This window comes from Canis lupus, chromosome 1 (genome assembly GCF_011100685.1).
Source record: "Canis lupus familiaris isolate Mischka breed German Shepherd chromosome 1, alternate assembly UU_Cfam_GSD_1.0, whole genome shotgun sequence".
NCBI lineage: Eukaryota > Metazoa > Chordata > Mammalia > Carnivora > Canidae > Canis > Canis lupus.
In genome coordinates, this window is record NC_049222.1 from 43141328 (window position 1) to 43163355 (window position 22028).

A 22028-nucleotide genomic window follows, 5' to 3' on the forward strand; every position below is an offset into this window, starting at 1 on the left:
AAGGTAAGAAAGAATGAATAATGTATTGTTGAACATCTCAATGTGTCAAGCACTATCCTGAGGGCTTGTACATGTTATCTCATGTAATATTCATAACCACCACCCATGGCATTATCATTTCCTCTTTTAAAGCAAGGAATCTGAATCTCAGAGAGGTTCAACCATTGGCCTAGATCACACCCCTCGTAACTGATTAGATTTGAGCCAAGGTTTAGTATACTTTGATACTGTTAGATAGGAAGCTTAGTATACAAAATACAAGTATTAACCAATTTTTCCTGAATAATACACAAACTTATAAATATTTTTATTTAATATCAATATGGAAAGTATTAACTAATCAGTTGAAGTGCCTCCCATTCTACTAGAAACAACTTATTAACAAAGAGCTATTTTAAATGAATAGATATAAGAAAGACTAAATAGTAATAACAGAAGTATTATGTATATAAATACATATTGGCATAGACAATAGTTGGCCTAATTCACACCATGTCATGTCCCCTAGTGGATATGTTTGTGCTAAAGCCCTATCTTTTGTTATGTGAATGATCTGAATTGCACTCCTCACATTCTCTGCTTGGATCCAGAAGTTGCCTGTAGTCAAGCTGTCACATGGCAATGACCCAAATGCAATTGTCACTAGGTCCTGCTATTGAGGACCCAAAAACCACTTGCCTCGATCTTTCTCAAGATTGGGTCAGTCAGTATGCCAAGGTGCCTCAAGACCATCCTCAGCTCTACAACACAATAGAAGGACCCACAGGACTCAGAAGAGCTATTATATACATAATTAAAATTTGTTATAGTGAACGGACACATTAATATCAGCAAAGGGGCAAAGCTCATAAAGCAGGGTGCAGAAGAAACCATGTATAAATTTCCAGGGATGAATGACCTGTTTCAGGACATGTCTATTTTTTCCCATAATGGTGTGTGATGATGGTATGGGTGAAGTGTCACCTGCCAGAAAAGCACACTTGAGCCCCAGTGCCTGAGTTTTTATTTGTAGTCTGTCACTTAGGCATACAAAGCTTGCAGAACAAACCTCAGCTACTTGAACTCCAGCCCTTCCCCTGTCCTAGATCCCCCAGAAAAAAACAGATAGGTGTTCAGCATAAAACGCATTGTTAAACCGATCTCATCAAAGTGGTACAGCACGGCCCAAAGTTTAGGCATTCAAAACACTCCTATCAGGCAAACTACTCCAAGTGTTCTGAGGTTATCTCTCAGAAGCCACTCAAGGACCATTCCTAAAAACAAGTCTTTATTTACAATGTATAGAATTTGAGCAACCCAAGCCTGTTGAGCTAACCTTTTCCTGCCTGGTCAGAATGCACCTTTCAATAGATTTCACTTATTAGTTAAATAATTTAAAATGATTTTATTTACTTGCAACAAAATAAAGCACAACTAACATGTGGGTCTATTTTGTTATTACTTTGTAAACACTGTCTGAGTGTAAGAGTTTATATTTTAGTGACCTTCTACTCCTACTCCATGATGAGATCCACATAAGTGACCAAAAATAAATCTATGCTATTTTAATGAGAGTATGCATTTTCAGGGGAACCTAATTGTATATGATGTGAAAAGATCTTTTATAACCTTTTGATCAATTGATACTTGTAAATGATGAAGGCAGACACAGCTGAATGTTGTTGATAAACAAATAAATAAAGCCATTTCACATGGACACCTGTATGGCTATATCCAAAAATAACAAAAACGGCAATAAACTAAAAAAAATTTTACCATTTTTAACTTTGCATTAAAAGGATGACCATATGCACATCAATTAAGGTGAAAGAAGCATTGGGCATTAGATTGCATTCAGAAATGTAGAAGAGTACAAATTTACTTCGAAACATTACTAGCATATCATTACTTCATCAACAGATAGCTACACATCTTCTAGAATCTTACAGTTCCTTAGCCTCAAACATCACACAGCTATCAAGGAGATTTACAGCATACAGGATTTACTCTTGAACAAATAAAAGGGCAAAATCTGTTTCACGCTGGGACCAACCCAGGTCTTCATTTATTATCATGACTTTTAATCTCAGACAGTTGGACAGTCTTTTACTGAATGCTGTTCTGCTCAGGGAAAGAACTCTCAAAATATTTCATGACACACACAAAAAAAGTTACAGCATTTTACCTTAAAATACTAAGTACATATCCTAGGGTTTAAAATTTGTGATTACTGGATATCCACTGGTACCAATAAAACTAAACTAGAGAAGGCCTAAAGTAAATGCACATGGCACAGATTACGCTTTACTCCAACTGAGACACACATACACTGTTGAGCATTGTCAGGCTTGCTGAAATTGAAACAATAATCATGGCCTAAAATATTCTCAAAATGACCTTCTGCACAGGCTGTAGAGAGGTCCCAAGGCAAAGACAGATTCTCAAGGTGTACTGTACTCTGTGCACCCTTAAAACCTTTGTATACAGAATGACCCATCACCTCCAGAGCCAGACAAACCACAATCTCTGGTTTCCATAAGTTTCAGGCAGGAACTATTTCACAGGCTGAAGGACAGTATACAGGGAAAAATCCCATCCCAGAATCAGTCTGCAGGGTTCACATTCTCTGATGGTTATCTGATGGGTGGGAGCAGCACGCTAAACAACAGGAACAGAGAGGAGAGTGGGAAGGGAAGAGGGGTTGACCAGCAGATGTGAAGTGAGTTACCTCCCTAAAGATTGGCTAAGAGCCGACCACACTAAAATGTCTAAAAATGCCAAAGTACCCTTAGACCAGAGCAGTAAAATCATGATTACAACCACCAGCAGAAGCCACATAAAATTAATTCAATGTCTAAAAGTTTTGTCATCTTATTTAGAAAATCTAATCAGATGTTCCCAATATGTCCAGAAACAAGATGAAGTAATTAAAAATTTTATGTGTAATCTGGTTCTCTTTCATTGCCTTCATAAAAATACTATTGCGATTATTTTCCACCTCTACTTGTCAAAGGTGAGAAGACAATTCCCATTCTTTTTTATTTCCTATGATAGCATAATCATTTCCACTTCCTTAATCACTTAATTTAATTCCAAATACACATCCCAAAGGCAATGGCTACTTTTTCAGCCCAAGTTTTAATCTGCTTGGAAAACTTTGCTCTTCACAATTTTCATGTGTAATAAAATTATTTTCACTATATAGCATAAAAGAATCACTCTACCCTTAAGTTATTTGTTTTATTCAGTACAAAGTTGGGGTTATCTGCTACTCTTCTCCTTTGCTCATATACCATATCTTCTCCATCAACAAATCTTGGTGGCTTTATCTTCAAAACTCATCCAGAATCCATTCGCTTCTCACCACCTCTGCTGCTTACTTACCTTTGTCTAAGACACCAGGTTCTTGCCTAGATGACTTCAATGGTTCCTAACTTAAATCTCTCCTTGTGGCCGTGCCCCTCTTCAGTCTATTCTCAACAGAACAGCTTATTTGCCCTCTTTACCGTCCATCTTCCCCATTAAGATATAAGCACCATAATGTAAGGATTCTTTCTTCTGTTTCGTTCACTGTTACATTCTCAGTACCTAGAACATTGCCAAGTAGATAAACATCATCTTAAAATATTTAATGAGGGCCCCTGGGTGGTTCAGTCAGATGAGCATCTGTCCAATTCTTGGTTTAGACTCAGGTCATAATCTTGAGGTCCTAGAATCAAGGCCGCATCAGGCTCTATGCTCAGCATGGAAGTCTACTTATCCCTCTCCCTCTGCTCCTCCCTCTGCACAAACACCCTCTCTTTCTCTCTCTAAAATAAATAAATATTGGGGTGTTTGGGTGACTCAGTCAGTTAAAGGTTCGGCCTTCAGCTCAGGTCATGATCCCAGAGTCCTGGAATTGAGCCCTTCCCCCTCCATTAGGCTCCTTGCTCAGTGGGGAGTCTGCTTCTCCCTCTGCCCCTGTGCTCTCACTCTCTCACTCACTCTCAAGTAAGTAAAATCTTTTTTAAAAATTAAAAATAGGGATCCTTGGGTGGTCCAGTGGTTTGGTGCCTGCCTTTGGCCCAGGGCGCGGTCCTGGAGACCCAGGATCGAATCCCACGTTGGGCTTCCGGTGCATGGAGCCTGCTTCTCCCTCTGCCTGTGTCTCTGCCTCTCTCTCTCTCTCTCTGTGTCTCTCTCTCTGACTATCGTAGATAAATAAAAAAAATAAAAATTAAAAAAAATTAAAAATAAATAAAACATTTCTTAAAATGTGAGAAAAATATTTAATGAATAAATGTGAATAAATAAAGTATATGTCTAAAAAAAGAACCTTTAACAAATATTATCAAATGTTTATTAACCTACATAATCTTTGCTAGATCTATATCTACATTATCAATGAATTAATAATTCTATTAATAAATTAGTAAAGGCTATTTTTTAAGTGATGATTTTCCTTTGTAACTTTTTAGTTACCTATTTGGAAATAGTGAATTTAGCAATATGTTTAGTATTATCAAACTAAAGTGGCTTTAGAAAATAACTGAAGAATGACTAGGGGGTGAATTATTATATTTTCCTTTTCCTTTTTGCTTCTTTTTGTCATCCTAGTTCACTAATAGTCCCACTAGAGTTTGTACAAGGAAATGCTTGGAAGTAAAATGCAATCATGGAAGTGTTTCTATATTATCTTTTAGTACTGTTGATGGAAAGATAAAGAAGTGAGCAGCCACAAAAGAGATACTTTATGACTCTGAAGATGTCAGAGTCATCATTAGTATAGTTTATTAAAAGAAAACATGAAAAATCAAAAGTGTTCCTTCCAAAGAGTGTATGAATCTAACATATTATTAAAACAGAATGTTTAATGGAATATATTATGCATTGAATTGTGCCCATTCTCCCCCAAGATATGTGGACATTTTAAACCCCCGTACTTCAGAGTGTGATCTTATTTGGAAACAGGATCTTTGGAGAGGTAATCAAGTTAAAATAATCAAGGTGGGTCCTTATCCAATATGACTAGTATCCTTGTATAAAGGGGAAATTTGGACACAGACACAGGCAGACACAGACACAGGATCTAGACTAATAGAGCTGCAAACCAAGGACTGTGAGGTATTTCAGGTCACTCTCAGAAGCTAGAGAAAAGCCAGGGTGGATTCAGAGTGTTAGGAGAGCATGGCTGTCTAGCCTTGAGGACACCAAGACAACAAATTTCCCATTTTAGGCTACCCAGTATGTGGTACTTTGTTATGATAACTTTGGCAACTGAATACAGAATACAGTAATGTTTTATGATTCTTTTTAAAAATTCTTCTAAAAAGTGAGGAGATGCTCATTCCATGCCCAAGTTTATCCAAAAGACATTGTATTTTAAATATTTAGTGCCCATCCTTAATACCCCATAGCTCTAAGACTAAGATAGAGAAAGGTTTGTTTTTTGCATATTGAAAGAGCAGCTCCATTTATAGGAACACTAAACAATGATTCTTTGAGACCTATTTATTTTTCCCTAAGGACTTAATGCCAAACCATATACTTACTTTACAGCAAATACCATAAAGATTGGATCAAGGGGATTTAAATACAAATATAACATTCTATTCCATTTAATGAAATGAGAGAAAATGTGAAATTACACAATTTTGAAACCAATGGCAATGTCAAGATTGCTTACACTATCTTTTGCTAATTAAAAATGTAAAATTTTGTGAAATTTTTTGACAAATGCATCTTTAAGTTGTTCCCTTTGGGGGCCGAGGTAGCACTATAGGATTACTATAGCCTAGGGATCTTGCATAAAGTTCAGGAGCTTGTTAAGATATATCAATTTTAAAATGTGAAAGAACCAACACCTTTTTAACCTTCAACTTTTAAAGTATTTATCCCAACATAAATTCTTTACTAGAAAATGAAGACCATTCAATTGGATCTAAAAAACATGGTAACCATTAGGTAGGAATTTCCTCAAATTCAAGTCCATATCATCTCTGCCTTCCTCTCTCACTCCATCCCAAATTCAGGCATATCTACACTCATCCTTCCCATTCCCTCTAGTCTCAGAGAATGGGAGGTGTCCCTCCTCTGGTACAAATTTACATTGTTCTACTTGTGCTCTTGATTTTCTCTCCCACCTTGATTCCTTGAGAGCCTGTGTCTTAACTTTCATTCCTTTCTTTTGTAGTTTCTCCTCCTCTACTAATTTTTGATCATTCCTTTCAACAGACACACATTTAAAATTCCCCTTTATTAAAATAGCTCTTGGGATGCCTGGGTGGCTCAGTCAGTTAAGTGTCTACCTTCAGCTCAGGTCACAATCCCAGGGTCCTGGGATGGAGCCCTGCACTGCGTCCCCTGCTCAGCAGGGAGTCTGCCTCTGTCCCTCCACCTGCTTGTGCTCCCTCCCTCTCTCTCTCTCTCTCTCTCTAATAAATAAAAATCTGAAGAAAAAAAAAACTTACCAGATCCTATGTTCTATTTTAGCTGATACTTTATCTCATGAACATGTTATGTGCATTCAGTATCCTAATATCCTTACCTCTCGTTTACTCATCAGTCTGATTTCTGTTATAACATGGCTACTCCCTATGATGGTCAATGACTTCCTAACTGTCAAATCAAATGGGTTTATCTCTAGTAATTTCTGTGTCTAAAACTGGACTACTAGATATTCCCCAAGTTTGTTGTATTCTCTCTGTGAATGATCTCAATCATTTGCTCATGTCAGAAATCTAGATATCATTCTTGACTCTTTCTTCTCCAAGTTTCTAATTACTGAATCTACTCCTACATATCTTTCAGTATGGCTATTTTTATTCTACTCCACCTCTAATGTTACTTGTTTCTGTTCTAATTTATGACAGAGAAAGATACAGAGAGAGACAGAGATGTTTAGGGCCAGGGTGATCATTTAATTCTCCTGCCTAAGATTCTTTAATGTCTCCCACTCCCCAGAACACAGTCCAAGTTCTCTTAATGACTGGCCTTTGACCAATGTTGCCAACCCACTCCTGGAACCATATTGTCAGGTATTCTGAACTTCCATTTCCTTTACTGTACCACGTTATTTATCTCTTAACTTAAAAAAAAAAAAAAGCCATTGGTTCCTTCTTGGTACCAAACCCAAAGGCATTCCTCAGGCCCTAGCTTAAATGTTCCTTTCTCTGAAAGTTTATTCTGACACCTTCCATGAGATTTCCCCTGTGTTTGGTTGAGCTTGCCATGTGTTCCCTGACACGTTGCACTTCCCCTCTCATGCCATACACATCACACACTTTGCTCTAATTGTTTGTCTCTTCTGTGAGACTATATCAGTTCCAAGATGGCATGGACAATTGGTTTATTTACCACTGAGTCTACAACCCCTAGCACATTATAGGTGCTTAAAAAGTATCCGCTGCATAAATAGAAACAAATGGACCATGAGAATATACAACATGATGGTTAATGCCCAAATTTAAGAGGCCTGGGATTGAAATCTGGTTTCGTCTACTTGTTATGTGACCTTAATTTATTAATTAATTCTAAGCTTCAGGATCATAATCTGTAAAATGGTGAAAATAATACTTTATATTTGATTCTTGTAGTGAAGGTTAAATAAAAGACAAAGTTGCTAAAGCAGAGTAACTGGCACATGGTAAAAGTTCAATAAATCAATTTTAAAATATTTTTAGTGATAAGATGCTAGAACTGTGTCAGGACCTAACTTTGAAAAAACAGTACTTGAAATAAATATTGGTCTAATTAAAAAACAAATGCTTTCTTTCCTTTTTTTATTTTTATTTTTTATTTTTATTGGTGTTCAATTTACCAACATACAGAATAACCCCCAGTGCCCGTCACCCAATCACTCCCACCCCCCGCCCTCCTCCCCTTCTACCACCCCTAGTTCGTTTCCCAGAGTTAGCAGTCTTTACGTTATGTCTCCCTTTCTGAGCCCTCTGCAAGAAATCAAAAGGCTTTCTTTCCATAATAGGGTAAACAGAAAAGAAAGATTCAGTTATTTTCCTGAAAAGGAAGAAAATGATAGAGTCCATGTCTGATGAAACCCCATTACTGAAAAGAACTATCAGGTATATAAAATAAATGTAACCCATTAATTTTTGTTAAAATTATATTACATTATATTGACAATTTGTGATTTGTAATGTTTTATGTATCTGCAGAAGCATAAGGACTTCAATTTGAAAACAGAGCAAACATAAAAAAAAGAACTGATAATTATATCGACAAGTTTGAAAAAATCTACATCTGTGTACTAAAAATGGCACAAAACACATATACACAGAAGATTCTTGGGGTTTTTTCCTGCTTCAGTAAGATTTTTGCTTAAAAAAAGTATTTTTTTGAAAACAGATTGCTCTTATTTGCACCCTATCTCTTCATAGGGCTGTCAAAATATTTGTAAAGAATTGATACAATCGAATAGAATGCCATCAGTAAAAGAGCTTATTATTTTACTTAATTAGAAGTAAATAGTTTGTCAATTTGCAACTGAGGAAAGCAGCCAAGAATGAAATTAAAATTTTCCCATTAAAAGCCCTCCCCAAATTCATCTCCATGAAAAATCTTTTGAACATCTCCTAATGTACCTAAGATTGAATGATCTTAGGAGAGAAAAATCAATTTTTCTATTTATCAATTCAACATTCCAGCTTTTTTGTTTGTTTTTGCAACATTTCAGCTTTTAAAACCTGACACAACCTAATTTTGATGCCATTTCTATAAATACTCAATTTCCAAAGAAAATTTTGAGAAAAGAGATATAAATTTTCTTTCTAAATAATGAATCTTTTAAATTGTCCTTTAAAATAAAAGTTTTATTCTTTTAGTTTCCTTAAAAATTTTAAAGAAGGCACTGTAGTAGCAAGATTTTATCATGGAATTTAGGATGAAATGGTTTACCATTCCAGTTTAAATCCACAAACATTCCCATGACTACTGTGCAAAAGCTCTTAGACAACTGAGATCTGCCAAATATTTACAACTTACATTCTAGAAAAAAATGGAAACTCTTTTTTTTCCCTGCCAATTTAGCACTTTTCTCCTTTCTTGTTCTTAGAGATAAAACAACTTGGCATGTTATGTAGCATAAGAAATAAGTGAATTAAGACTAGTATCATGATTACTAGTGTAACAAATATTTTGACATGGGTCATTTTCTTACCTTTATTCATAGGTGTCAACAGAAAATTATAGGGAGAAAACAGTCAAGGAATAAAATGCATTTTAACTCTTTTAAGTGGTTTGGTTCTGAGATGATCTGAAATGATCCCAAAGCACAGAGCTATATATTACAGGGATTACCAGACAATGAAATGAAGTCCTCATGCCAGGATTGAGTTCCAATCTTTATATTATACATCTGGAAGAAACTCTCATGTGCTTCAAGCCAGATCTCAAAGTGAATTTGGGGCCAGTTATGGACTGAATGTTTATGTGTCTACCAAATCCCTGGTGAAGTCTTAACCCTCCAGTAGGATAGCTTTGGGAAGTTATTAGATGTACATGAGATCATGAGGTGATGCCCGCATGATGAGACTAGTGTCCTTATAAGAAGATGAAGAGAAACAGAGTTCTCTTCTCTCCCTCTCTCTCTCTCTCCCCCCTCCCTCTCCCTCTCCTTCTCCCTTTCCCTCCCTCCCTCCCTCCCTTTCTCTCTCTCTCTCTCTCTCTCTTATTCCCTCTCTCTGCCATGTGAGGACACAGCCAGGAGGGTCCTAATTTTACCAGGAATCAACTTGGACAGCACCTTGATCTTGGGATTTCTCAGGCTTTCAGAACTATGAGGAATAAATGTTTGTTCTTTAAGTCTCCCAGTCTACTGTAGACATATTTTGTTAGAACAGCCTAAGCTGACTAACACAGGGTCTAAATTTGTTGAGTATTTGTTGGACAAAGTAAACAAGCAGACATACAAACAACACATCAAACCAGATTCAATCTGACCCAACAAATTAAAGGGTACCCAATCCTTTCAAAGCTGACAGTAATTATGTTTCCGTCCTGGGGGTAGAATATTCCTGAGTTATAGGATAAACCTCTGCCTTGGTTATTTAATAAGCAAGAAGCAAAAGGAAATGTTGGTTTGAGAAAGCTCTGGGGGTAATAAAAAAAACACATGTTGAGACAGATCAAGTTGCTTATTGGTGAATTATTTTTTCCGTTGAAAAATGTTTTTATCCTGAGTACTTGGGACTTCCCTGTGAATGAAAGCCTGGGTATTGCTGATAAGTGATTGTGAGCTGAGGACCAAAAATTCATGAAGCTTTCATAGGAAACTTAGTAATACTCCAGGCCTAACATATACTTCCATGAAGCTCAGCTGACTTTGGGTGTACACATACACCTGTGTCTATGTATGTGTGCATATGCATGCCTGTTGTCCATGTCCATAGGTGCTAGAGTGATGGAACCAAGCACACTCAAGCATCACAGAATGGCTCTGAGAACAAGTTTTCCAATGGAGGCAGTTAAAAAAATGACACAATGTCCTCGTCCAGAGGCCAGATCAAAGATATGAAGTTGACCTTTTCTTTTTGCAAGTGGAATATCATCATTCTCATCTTGGAAGTAAGTGAGCACACTTCAATGGAGGGGGAAGGGTGTGTTTCCATTTCAATTTGGGCATACATGTAAAGATGACCTCAATGAGACTGTGAAGCCCAGGATATGCAGGTTGCATGTGTTTTTATAGGGATAGGATATAGGCAGAAAGAGATAGACGAAGATGAGAAGGAGGATATTAAGATAGAGACAGAAATGGGGTTGAGTGGTGTAACAGAGTAGGAGCTGGGGTGGGAGAAAGAAATGGTATAGGGATAGGGAAGGGGTGGGAGGAAGAATGAGAAAGATAGGGCTGGAAATGAAAACTCAAATAAGGGATAAAGTTGGGCAAAAGATGGGAAAGAGAGAAATGAGTAAGAAATCATGTGCTTAGCTGCTAAGACAAATGCAGACAAAAACTGACTCTATAGCTATCCTAAAAACTCTGCCAAGGTAGGGCCATGGGGTCAGATTTGATTTTTAAAATGTTTTCCAAGTATAAGCGATCAGGAAATGAAAATATTCTCAAACAAATTTGAGGGTTTTAGCTATGTTTGGCAAGATACTAACTACAATGTCAGTATAAATAAGTTTGGGAGAGAACTATAGGTATCATTGTTCTGTTCCAGTTTTTGGTTTTCAATGATCCAAGAAAAAAAGAAATCAAAATACATAAGAGAAAAAAAACAAACAAACAAAACAAAAAAAATCTCTATCACATTAAGGCTATAATGGAGCAGTTATGGAGGTAGTAAGTTTCTGGGTTTCTTCAAAATAATACCCTTGATGCAAAAATACTATTTAGCCATTAAAGTTATTACATTCTTCTGTATCTATTAATATGGATATATTTACTGAGTGAAACAGAAGCATACACACAATAGTATCCTACAAAGCCATTTTTGTGAAATAGTGTGTGTCTGTGTGTAGGCACATCAACATGTTAATGATGCCTATGTCAGTATCATGAGATTTAAAATCATTTCTACTTTCTTTACACTGTGTAAGAGGTTTGTCATTAATATTACTTACAATAGCAAGTAATCTTTTTAACAATATGAAGAAAACAACTTTTCATTTTGGAAAAAAATAATCTTTCCCAATTGGTGACAATTCTGTAGCAAAGTAATGGCCAGCTGGTACCAGCCAAGATCAGAGAAAATGAGCCTCTAGGGGGATTTACTGCCTTTTTACAGGGCAGATTCTGGGGGCAACCACTATAGCAGAGAATTCCCTTCTCATCAAGGGGCTTTTGGAAAGAGATTATAGGAGTGATAATCCCAATTTATCCTCTATCTAGACACATCATTTAGTCTTCTGTCTTTACTGCACTGTGAGCTTCTCAGGGTCTGGGAAAGTGCTTTCCAACATTTTCTTGTCTCCAAAGCCCAGCTTAGACATGTAATAAGCAATTAATTTGTACAATGTGAGTGTAGTAAATTGCCATGCTTTATTTGCTTCTGAACTATAAAAGAGGCTTTGGGGAATTCCCTGATCAAAAACTGCTCGTAGGGGACACCTGGGTGGCTCAGGGGTTAAGTGTCTGGCTTCAGCTCAGGGCGTAATCCTGGAGTCCCGGGATCAAGTCCCACGTTGGGCTCCCTGCATGGAGCCTGCTTCTCCCTCTGCCTATGTCTCTGCCTCTCTCCCTCTTTCTCTGTGTCTCATGGATAAATAAATAAAATCTTTTTAAAAAAACTGCTCCTAGGATTATGCCTGACACACTGTAGACACTACTCCCAGCAAAAGGACCCATTAACTGAATTCAGACATTTGTCCTATTGTCTATATTTATTTTTACAAATGAAATATTTTTTTGGTTCACATATTTTTTCATCTACATATTTACGAGACTAGTTTTATAGTAATATAGCCATACTGGAATTTGTTTTATAGTAGCATTTATGTTCAAAGTCATTACAATGTACAAATACACAGTCATCTGATACAACCTAATGTTGGTGTGGATACTGTCTGAATGATTAGTTTTTTCAGTGTCCTGCCACCATGGTTACTTTGCCATCAAAGTTCCTAAGAGGGGAGCCCAGACACTGTCATCATCTGCTCAGACTAAATTCCTTGCTCAAGAAAGACCACCCCTTGCTTCTTTCTGTTCCAAATAGAAACAAATGTATAAACAAAAACTGAGCACAAATTCTCCTTTTCATATGATATATACACTAGTACAGAAGAAATAGTTGAACAAAATATTTCATCAGATGTCATAGAATTGACATGAAGTAACTGCTCTTGATTCTAACTATCCATTCATTTCTTCTCAAAAACAATGTTAGCAAATGTCACATATAGGCAACAACTAAATTTATATCATTGATTAGTATTAGTGAAAAGAGTGTCAGCAGTGTTCCTTTTTTACACTTGGCATTTAATGATTTATTGGCTCCAAATAAGTAAACCTAGAACACTAGGGAGTTTCCTTTACCTTGGCCAGATGAGAGTTGATCCATTTTGTAAAAGTACGTTTTTGTACTATCTCTTGCTCATCTAGAAGAAAAAAAATGAGTCTAGTTAGGTAACACAGTATATCATTAAGTTGCATCCTAAAAGACATTGGGTTACAAAGTCTAGAAGTAATCATATTATTTTATTTTCTAACCCATTTTGTCAATTGTTGTCTCGAAGGAAGTGTCAGTACAACTCCAATTTGATGATTCCTTTAAACATTATCAGCAAATACTTCAAATATTTCAATATTTTATCCCTGTTTGCCTTCATTCTCTTTTTCAAAGTTCACTATAGAATCATACCTCAATCAAGCTGTTTGAAAAAAGTTCACTGAGACCAGCTAAGTGCCAAGTTTTATATTATGTGCAGAGATAGACAGAAAACAAAGGGCAACATCTCCACCATGAAAAACCTAGAAGCAGAGATAGACAAGCAAGGGCTTATGTATAGTAGAGGGTTATACAGTAATGTAATAAGATAGAGTTGTGTATGTGAGGCACTAGAGGGATGTTACTCAGACTATATGACCTCCAAAGATTTCACCACTTGAAGTCCACAGCTTTGTGTAGGCAGACTGCAGGCAGTACCTGTGACTTGTTACTAATCAATAGAATATAGCAAAAATGATGGCATGTCATACCTATAAATATGTTATTTTATGTTAGATTCCATCTTAGCTGACCAGAGTGAAAGATTCTCTTTCTGGCTTTGAAGAAGCAAATAGCCATGGTGTGAACTGCCCATGGAGCCATGTGGCAGGGAAGAGAGAGCTGCCTTTAGTGAAGGGATGGTCTTGGGCCAAAAGCCAACAAGAAGCTGGGACCCTCAGTCACACAGCCACAAGGAAATTAACTCTGCTAACAATCCAAATAAGTTCGAAAGTGCATTCTTCCCTATTTTAGCCTCTGGATAAAAATGCAACCTAGCTGATATTGTGAACTTGTCTGCTTAATTACAGACTTGTGTGACACTGAACAGAGAATGCATCTAAGACTCTTGACCCACAAAAGTTTGAGGATAACAAATGAAAACTTTTTTTGGGGGGGGGGGGTACAGGGTTTTTTTTTTTTTTTTTAGAGATGGGGGAGAAAGAGTGCGGGGCAGTGCAGAGAGAAAAGAGAGAATGTTAAGCAGGCTCCACACCCAACATGAAGTCCAACATGGGGCTCTAGGGCTCTATCTCACAACCCTGAGATCATGAAATCAAGAGTCTGTTGCTTAACCCACTGAGCTACCCAGGAAAATTGTATTAAATTGCTAAGTTTGTGGTAATTTCTTATGAAACAATAGAAAACTAGTATCAGGGGAGAAAAAGAGGTAGGGTCCAGGAAGGCTATAATTAGAGGCATAAAGATATGAAGGCCAGAGAGAAAGGGGCCCATTAAACACCTTTTAAGAAAGGGTAAGTTCTATTCATTCTACAAATATCTACCAAGCGTCAACTGTTTGTAAAACACTAGATCAGATGTTGTGAGGAATGCAGTTGAATAAGACATCATTTCAACTCCTCACCCTTTCAGGGATGGTGCTCAGATCTGTATCTCTGGAACTGATCTCTCTTGGGCTTCAGCAGAAAACATCTGACTACCTGAGAATATAAGCCCTATGAGGACAGTAACTTTGTTCCCAATATCTACAAATATGACCAAAAAAAAAAATACTGTTCAGTGAAGGAATGAAGAAAATTAATAACAAAGCATTTTAATTTGGAGAGCTTTTGGATATGTCCACAGGATTTACAGAATGCCGTTACTTCTAATGTAGTTTAAGCATGTGCTTTTAAACTTTCAAGTACATACAAAAACACACCAGTATGATAATAGGCAACATTTTTAATATATCAGACACAGATTTTTTTTTCTCTTTTTGTTTTTAAATAACTTAAGAATTACATGGGATGTTTGAAGGGCTGAGTTTGAAAGAAGACTTCTGTCCACATCTTTTTGGAAAACCCAGGTAAAATCTCAAATTGAACTACAAAAGAAGCTGGAAACAGAGCCCCTCTGTGTTCCTGGAAAAAGAAAAAAGGTAGTGGAGTTGAATGAACACCTGACAATGTCCTGCCAAACTTGCTGAAAGTTGAATTCTAATAATTTTATTTGCTTTATTAATTTTTTGTATTATGTATCTTCCTTTGAATTACCTGATACATCTGACTCTAACCAAAATACTTATTTTTAGACCTTTCATGATATGAATGGCCTGTTACATTGAGGATTAGATAACAATTTACTGTAGAGAAAGAAACATAATTTATTGGAAATTAGAGAAAGTAAATTTTAAAATACTAAAATGGCATGCTTTGCTTTAAATTTTAAAAATATCACTCTATTTGGTATGTTTTTTAACCAAGGAAGGATATAAAGGCAAAAAATTAGAAATAATTTATTGAATAAAAAATGTGATTATTTTGGACCGCCTGGGTGGCTCAGCAGTTGAGTGTCTGCCTTCTGCTCAGGGTGTGATCTCAGGGTCCTAGGATGGAGTTCCTCAATGGGCTCCCTATGGGGAGCCTGCTTTTCCCTCTAGTCTCTGCTTCTCTCTGTGTCTGTTATGAATAAGTAAATAAAATCTGTTTTTAAAAATGTGATTGTTTTGGCAAATGCTAAGTGAAATAATTAGCACAAAAGCAGCTTATTGTCACCTATAATATATAAATTCTGTGCTCTAACATAATACGACCCATAATATTTTTTAAAATTATTTGCAGTATGGGAAGTGATAATGCAAATTTAACTTCTGGTTCCAGGTATATTTAATTATTTCTAGTAGTGTTCTTTCCCTAGCAAATCAAAGTAATTATTGATTTGTCAGTTTGAAATGATTCAGCAAGCAAGTACTCTGGATGAGTCTACATGTATGTAATCATCCCTTCAACAAGATTATTAACGTCTTCTTTCCCTACATAAATATACCCAGCAAAATCCACATACTATTTATTCTTTTGAACCATTCTCTTCTTTTTTTTTTCTTTTTATTCAAGTATAATTAACATACAGTGTTATATTAGTTTCAGGTATACCCAGGCACTGATATTTCTCTCTATGTCTCTGTATAGATCTCATTATATTTTAATTAAGCCAATTATTATATATCATATGTAATATATACTTATTAACTCATTTAATTCTTTAGATTTTATTTGTTTATTCATGAGAGACACAGAGAAAGGCAGAGACATAAGCAGAGGAAGAAGCAAGCTCTCCACAGGGAGCCAGATGTGGGACTGGATCCCAGGACCCTGGGATCACAAACTGAGCCACAGGCAGATGCTCAACCACTGGCACCCAGGTGCCTACTCATTTAATTCTTATAACAAATCTTCAAGCAAGAACTATTATAATGCCATTTTACAAATAAGAAAACCAAGGCACATTGAAGTTAAGCATTTTTACCAAAGCTACTTAGTAGCAGAGCCAAATGTCAGGTTTTTTTTTTTTTTAAATTATTTATTTATTTACGATAGTCACACAGAGAGAGAGAGAGGCAGAGACACAGGCAGAGGGAGAAGCAGGATCCATGCACCGGGAGCCCGACGTGGGATTCGATCCCAGGTCTCCAGGATCGCGCCCTGGGCCAAAGGCAGGCACCAAACCGCTGCGCCACCCAGGGATCCCCAAATGTCAGGTTTTTACATTGTTATACTGCTGTCCAAGGATAGCAGAGAAATTACTATATTAGTCATATCAAATATTAATCATATTAAAATGATAAATTCATAGTTAAATCAATTTGAGTTTGACCTTAGAATCTTTAGGTTCTATAAATAAAGTCATGTAGCAGCAGAATAATCTTAACTAATCAAGCAAACTAGATTTGATGAAATTCAGAACTTCTATAATATATAAAATCCAATTCTAAGTTTAAAATAGACTACACGTACAGTTAGAGTGTATGTAAAATTTTAAACATTTTGAGATTATGTATAATTTTATTAATGTTACAAGATATCAATGTTTTAAAATCTTAAATTAGCATAGTGTTAGTTGTACAAGTCATAAATTTAGGTAATAATCTATTGATATTACTTCCTGATTTTAAGTTGTTATATTTTTACTACTCCCACCTTAATGAAACAATACTGCTATTATAACAGTTTCATCTGATGGTAAATCTGAGTTTATAAGTTAGAAAGCTCATATTAGAAATTTTTTTTTAGAAAGCTCAAATTATGGGGGGTTTTTTTGGAGCATGCATTGTATATATCTAAGTTTCAAATTCTCTACATGTTTCCTTTTACAATATAGCGCAAATGCAGAGTTTATTGGATCCTAGCAATTTACTTTTTATATATCAGACATAGCCAACTGAATTCTAAGTAAATATTTTCTGATTTTACCTACTGTATTCCCAAAATAAGGAAAAATTCCTAAAATATGTCAGCAAATATTCACTTTTTTCATACAAAAATCAAAATAATTTAGTCCAAGTTTTGGTAATTAAATCTGATATCAATAGCATAATATGTTTAAATCATGGAAATAACATAAAACATGAAATGAACGTCTACCACATTGCACTAAAACAACATCCATAAAGCTGTTGATGAAGAACTGACCTTACCAACCTCCTTGATACAGGTTTATAGTTCTTGGGAATATGTAGTTCTATTTCAGAAAGCATTATTTAAGTGTATTTAACTGTTAATCTTATAGCAATCTTACACTTTTCAGAACAACAGCATGATATGGTCTTACCAAGTGTCCATATGTATGTGTGCAAACATTTCCACTTAAACTGTAAAAAGAGTAATTCATTAAGCCATTTAGCTGAACAGGCATGTTACTTGTAAACACAAAGAAATTTGTCTAAGTCACACATGTAAACTTGGGTCTCCAGTTCTGGGAATTACAGAGAACAAGAAGTTAATTGTTTCTAAATCTTATTCTCTAATTTCTATTAATGCAAACTAAAATCTATTTAGTCCTTAAGCCAGTCTGTTGGAGGCCATCCTTGGGTCTTTACTTATCCCAATCCCCCACAACAAATTCATTAGGAATTGCTGTTGGTCTAATTTCCCAAATATCTCATCAAACCAACAAGAATTTACTGAAAACACCATCATCTTTCAGATGCCTATTCATTTCTACCACTAGAATTTAAGTTTTAGATGAGATGGCATGGACCACATCTGACTTATACATCACTGTCTTATTCATTATTGCATAACAGATACTTAATAAAGAAATTAATGGATGCATTTTCTAAGGAAGTGCTGGAGACTAAAAATCTGTCCCTATTCTAAGGAACTAGTAATAAATGAAAGAGACAAGTATGTAAATAATAGCTCAAAGCAATGTGTCAGCTACTATAATTGGAGAAAGATAAGATGTTGAGGGAATATAAATACAAGAGCAAGTAATTCTCTTACAGGGTAATAGAACAGGCTGAAAGATTCAGAAAAGCTAAAAAAGGATGTGCCATTACATCAAACATCTACAGATAAGTAGAGATTTGCAGGTAGAAAACTTTTTAGGAGAAAGAGGCAGTCTTTTAAAAGCATGGTATGATATATTAAAGTGACAGTAAAAATATGTTATGACTGGAGTATAAAGTGGAGAGGGTTTAAGAAAGGTTAACAAGGAAGTAAGCCTAGAAAATAGGTAATGATCAGGTTATTAAAGTCTTTGAATAGCATGCCATGGAGTTTGATTTCTATCTTATGAACAAAGGGGAGCCATCAACAGTTTGGATAAGCCAAAGACACGATCATATGAGACCTGAGACACAGAAATGGCAATGTAGAGGCTTAACTGAAAGAAGAAGCTGGGAGCAAGGAGGATATTTGGGAATACACGAACAGAACGCATGTTAAAAGTGATGAATTCTGTTCTGGGGACATGCCAAGAGGGACGAGGTGCAGGAGATGGCTGCAAGATAACTGTCAGAAGTAGACAGACAGGAGCTAGGAGTGCTTTCTAGACTTTTATCATAAGCAACTGCAATAATGATGCCACTAACCAAGGAAAGAAAGAGAAGCAGCAGGCTCCAAATGCACTGCATATGCATCATGAAATGTCTAGGTAAGATAAGTGCATCAGCACAAAGGTGAGGTGAGGTGGGTGCTCCACAGATAAGAACCTGTAAGGGGCTCTGACTTAAGGCCAGGTTTTGATCCACATATTACTGGGCAGAGGCAACTCAAACTCTCCTCCTCTGTAAACTTGAATCTTGTTTTCCTTCTAAAGGCACTGGGTATTATTTGTAACTGATGAATTATGGAAAGCTACATCTGAAACTAATGATGTACTATATGTTGGCTAATTGAATTTATTTTTTTAAGATTTTATTTATTTATTCATGAGAGACAGAGAGACACAGAGAGGCACAGACTAATTGAATTTAAATTAAAAAAAAAAAATTAAAAGGCCAGACTGTGTGAAGAAGAAAAGAAACTAGTGTGGAAATTAAATCCTTCACCCTGAGGTCTCCATCACTGGTTCTGTTTCAAAGGTAGTTGGTCCGACAGACCTCAGGAGTTAGAAGCTGTTAGGCCTTAAAAGAGGCCTACATAGGAAGGCTGTTTAGTACAAGTATGGCCCTGGATAATGTTGTTATAACAAATAATTTCAATATTCCAAGGCACTATCCCTCTTTAGAAACAAGTGAAAGATGAAGGGAGCTGGCTCTGACATTCAGTTTCTCTATTTCTTTGTCAGTTTTCTTCATGATGAGTCATAGTAACAGTGACTTGCTGATTTTGCACTATACTTTGTCCCAAGTAACTTATACATATACCCGCAAGCAAAGAGGCCATAGTAAAAAGTGGCCTGGGTTATTTTGGGCCTTTGCAATCAATCATGAAAATTTTGCTGTCTACAAACATACTAGTTAGCTGTATTTTCATTTTACCATATATAATATGTAAAACTGAGAAAGCATGAGGGTGGGGGAGGGGCAAAGGAAGAGGGACGACTACCCAGTGAGCAGGGAGCCCCAAGACTCAGAGCTCATTCCTCAGGGCTTGATCCTGAGACCCCAGGATCATGACCTGAGCCAAAGCAGATGCTTAACCAATTGAGCCCTACCCAGGAGCCCCCTAACAGATGGTATTTTTAAAAATACTAACGATATTGAAGTTGGCATATTTCAATACATTTAACAAATCGTCTATAAGAACTTATTTCTGAGAGAGGATTTCATAAATGGATATGCACATAAAGATGTATATTTTTAACAGAGTCATGAACAATCATGAAGATCAAAATACTGAACTCCTGGATGTATCCATCCTTAATCAATGTCATGTCAATATAAAAACAACCAACAAGGAAGACTGTTTAAACAGGTAATTAAAATTGTTAAGTCTGAAATTGCTGTCTTTTACAAAAATATTAGTGTATCATACATTGATACATTGATAGCTTGTAATAGGTTATGATCAACTTTTTGTTTTTTTGCAGATTATCATTTTATTCTTTAGGTGCTTTAATGACAATGATGGCTTAAATAAAAGTCTTATAGATTTGAGTTACCTGAAATATATAAATGCTAATTTAAAATAAAAAATTTAAGTCATAATTTCCTAACTATATCTAATAAAGTTGTTTTCATTATTTCTGATGCAGATAAATTCCCCTCAGTAAAAAGTTGGAAAGAAATTTTATTTTATTTATTTATTTATTTATTTATTTATTTAGGGAAGAAATTTTATTTATTTATTTATTTATTTATTTATTTATTTATTTATTTATGATAGTCACATAGAGAGAGAGAGGCAGAGACACAGGCAGAGGGAGAAGCAGGCTCCATGCACCGGGAGCCTGATGTGGGATTCGATCCCAGGTGTCCAGGATCGCGCCCTGGGCCAAAGGCAGGCGCCAAACCGCTGCGCCACCCAGGGATCCCTGGAAAGAAATTTTAAAGTAGAAAGTAGATTGAGCTTTTTGGCGCAATAAATGACATGGCTACGAAGGAAAAGACAACAAAAACAGAGTGACAATGAAATCACTAATGTATTAGTTAATGCAATGTACTAACTAAATAACAGCCCGAATAAGATGGCCTCAATCAAATTACTGGTTTTGGGATTAGAATTTTATGGTCCCAATTGTAGATCTACAATTGCTAAAATCATCACTAACTCTGTCATACATAGGTAGAGTTTATGGTATGTTGGCTATTTCTTCTTCTTCTTCTTCTTCTTCTTCTTCTTCTTCTTCTTCTTCTTCTTTTTTTAAGATTTTATTTATTTATTAATGAGAGACAGAGAGAGGCAGAGACACAGACAGAGCTCCGGAGAAGCAGGCTCCATGCAGGGAGCCTGACATGGGACTGAATCCCGGGTCTCCAGGACGAGACCCTGGGCTGAAGGTGGCGCTAAACTGCTGAGCCATCTGGGTCCGCCCAATGTTGGCTATTTCAACATAATGAAATAGAGTTTATAATTACCCAATGTTTAGATTTGTAAGTTAAACATAAATGAAAACAAAATGTACAAAACCAGGTTGTGCCTAATTACAAAATATGTACACAAATTCCTTTTATCCTGAGCATCAAACCCTTTGCAATCTGATTTCACTGCCTCCTATCAACACCTAGAGTGGAGGGATGCCTGGGTGGCTCAGAGGTTGACGGTCTGCCTTTGGCTCAGGGTGTGATCCCGGAGTCCCGCGATGGAGTCCCACATTAGAGGCTCCTTGAAGGGAGCCTGCTTCTCCCTCTGCCTGTGTCTCTGCTTCTCTCTCTCTCTGTCTCTCATGAATAAATAAATGAAATATTAAAAAAAAAAAAAAAGCAACACCTAGAGTGGATTTCCCCACCCATTGAATCTAGATTGGCTTTGAGATTGCTTTGACCAATAATGTGGCTGATATGATTTTATATGACTTCTGAGGCTGGGACTTGAGAAACCTTAAGGGTCCATTTTGGTTTCTTAGAGCTCTACCCTGAGACCACACACAAGGAAGTTGATCTAGCTTCCTAGAGGGAAAAAGTCACGTTGAAGAGAACTGAAGTACCCCAAGTGACAGCCAGCACCAATTGCCAGACATCCAAGTCAGTGGACCTACTAGTCCTACTAATCCTCTAGCTGAATGCATCCATGTAAA

At 36.3% G+C, this 22028-nt stretch overlaps 1 protein-coding gene across 14 annotated transcripts in view; it reads right to left on the reverse strand.

The window, feature by feature from the left end:
- The window catches only part of SYNE1 (spectrin repeat containing nuclear envelope protein 1), a 449233-nt gene that overhangs the window by 350872 nt on the left and 76333 nt on the right, over positions 1-22028 (reverse strand). For all 14 annotated transcript variants that reach the window (XM_038526343.1, XM_038526344.1, XM_038526348.1 and 11 more), the window contains exon 3: positions 12956-13017. In XM_038526343.1, the coding sequence (XP_038382271.1) occupies positions 12956-13017 (62 nt within the window). The remainder of the gene's footprint in view (positions 1-12955; positions 13018-22028) is intronic.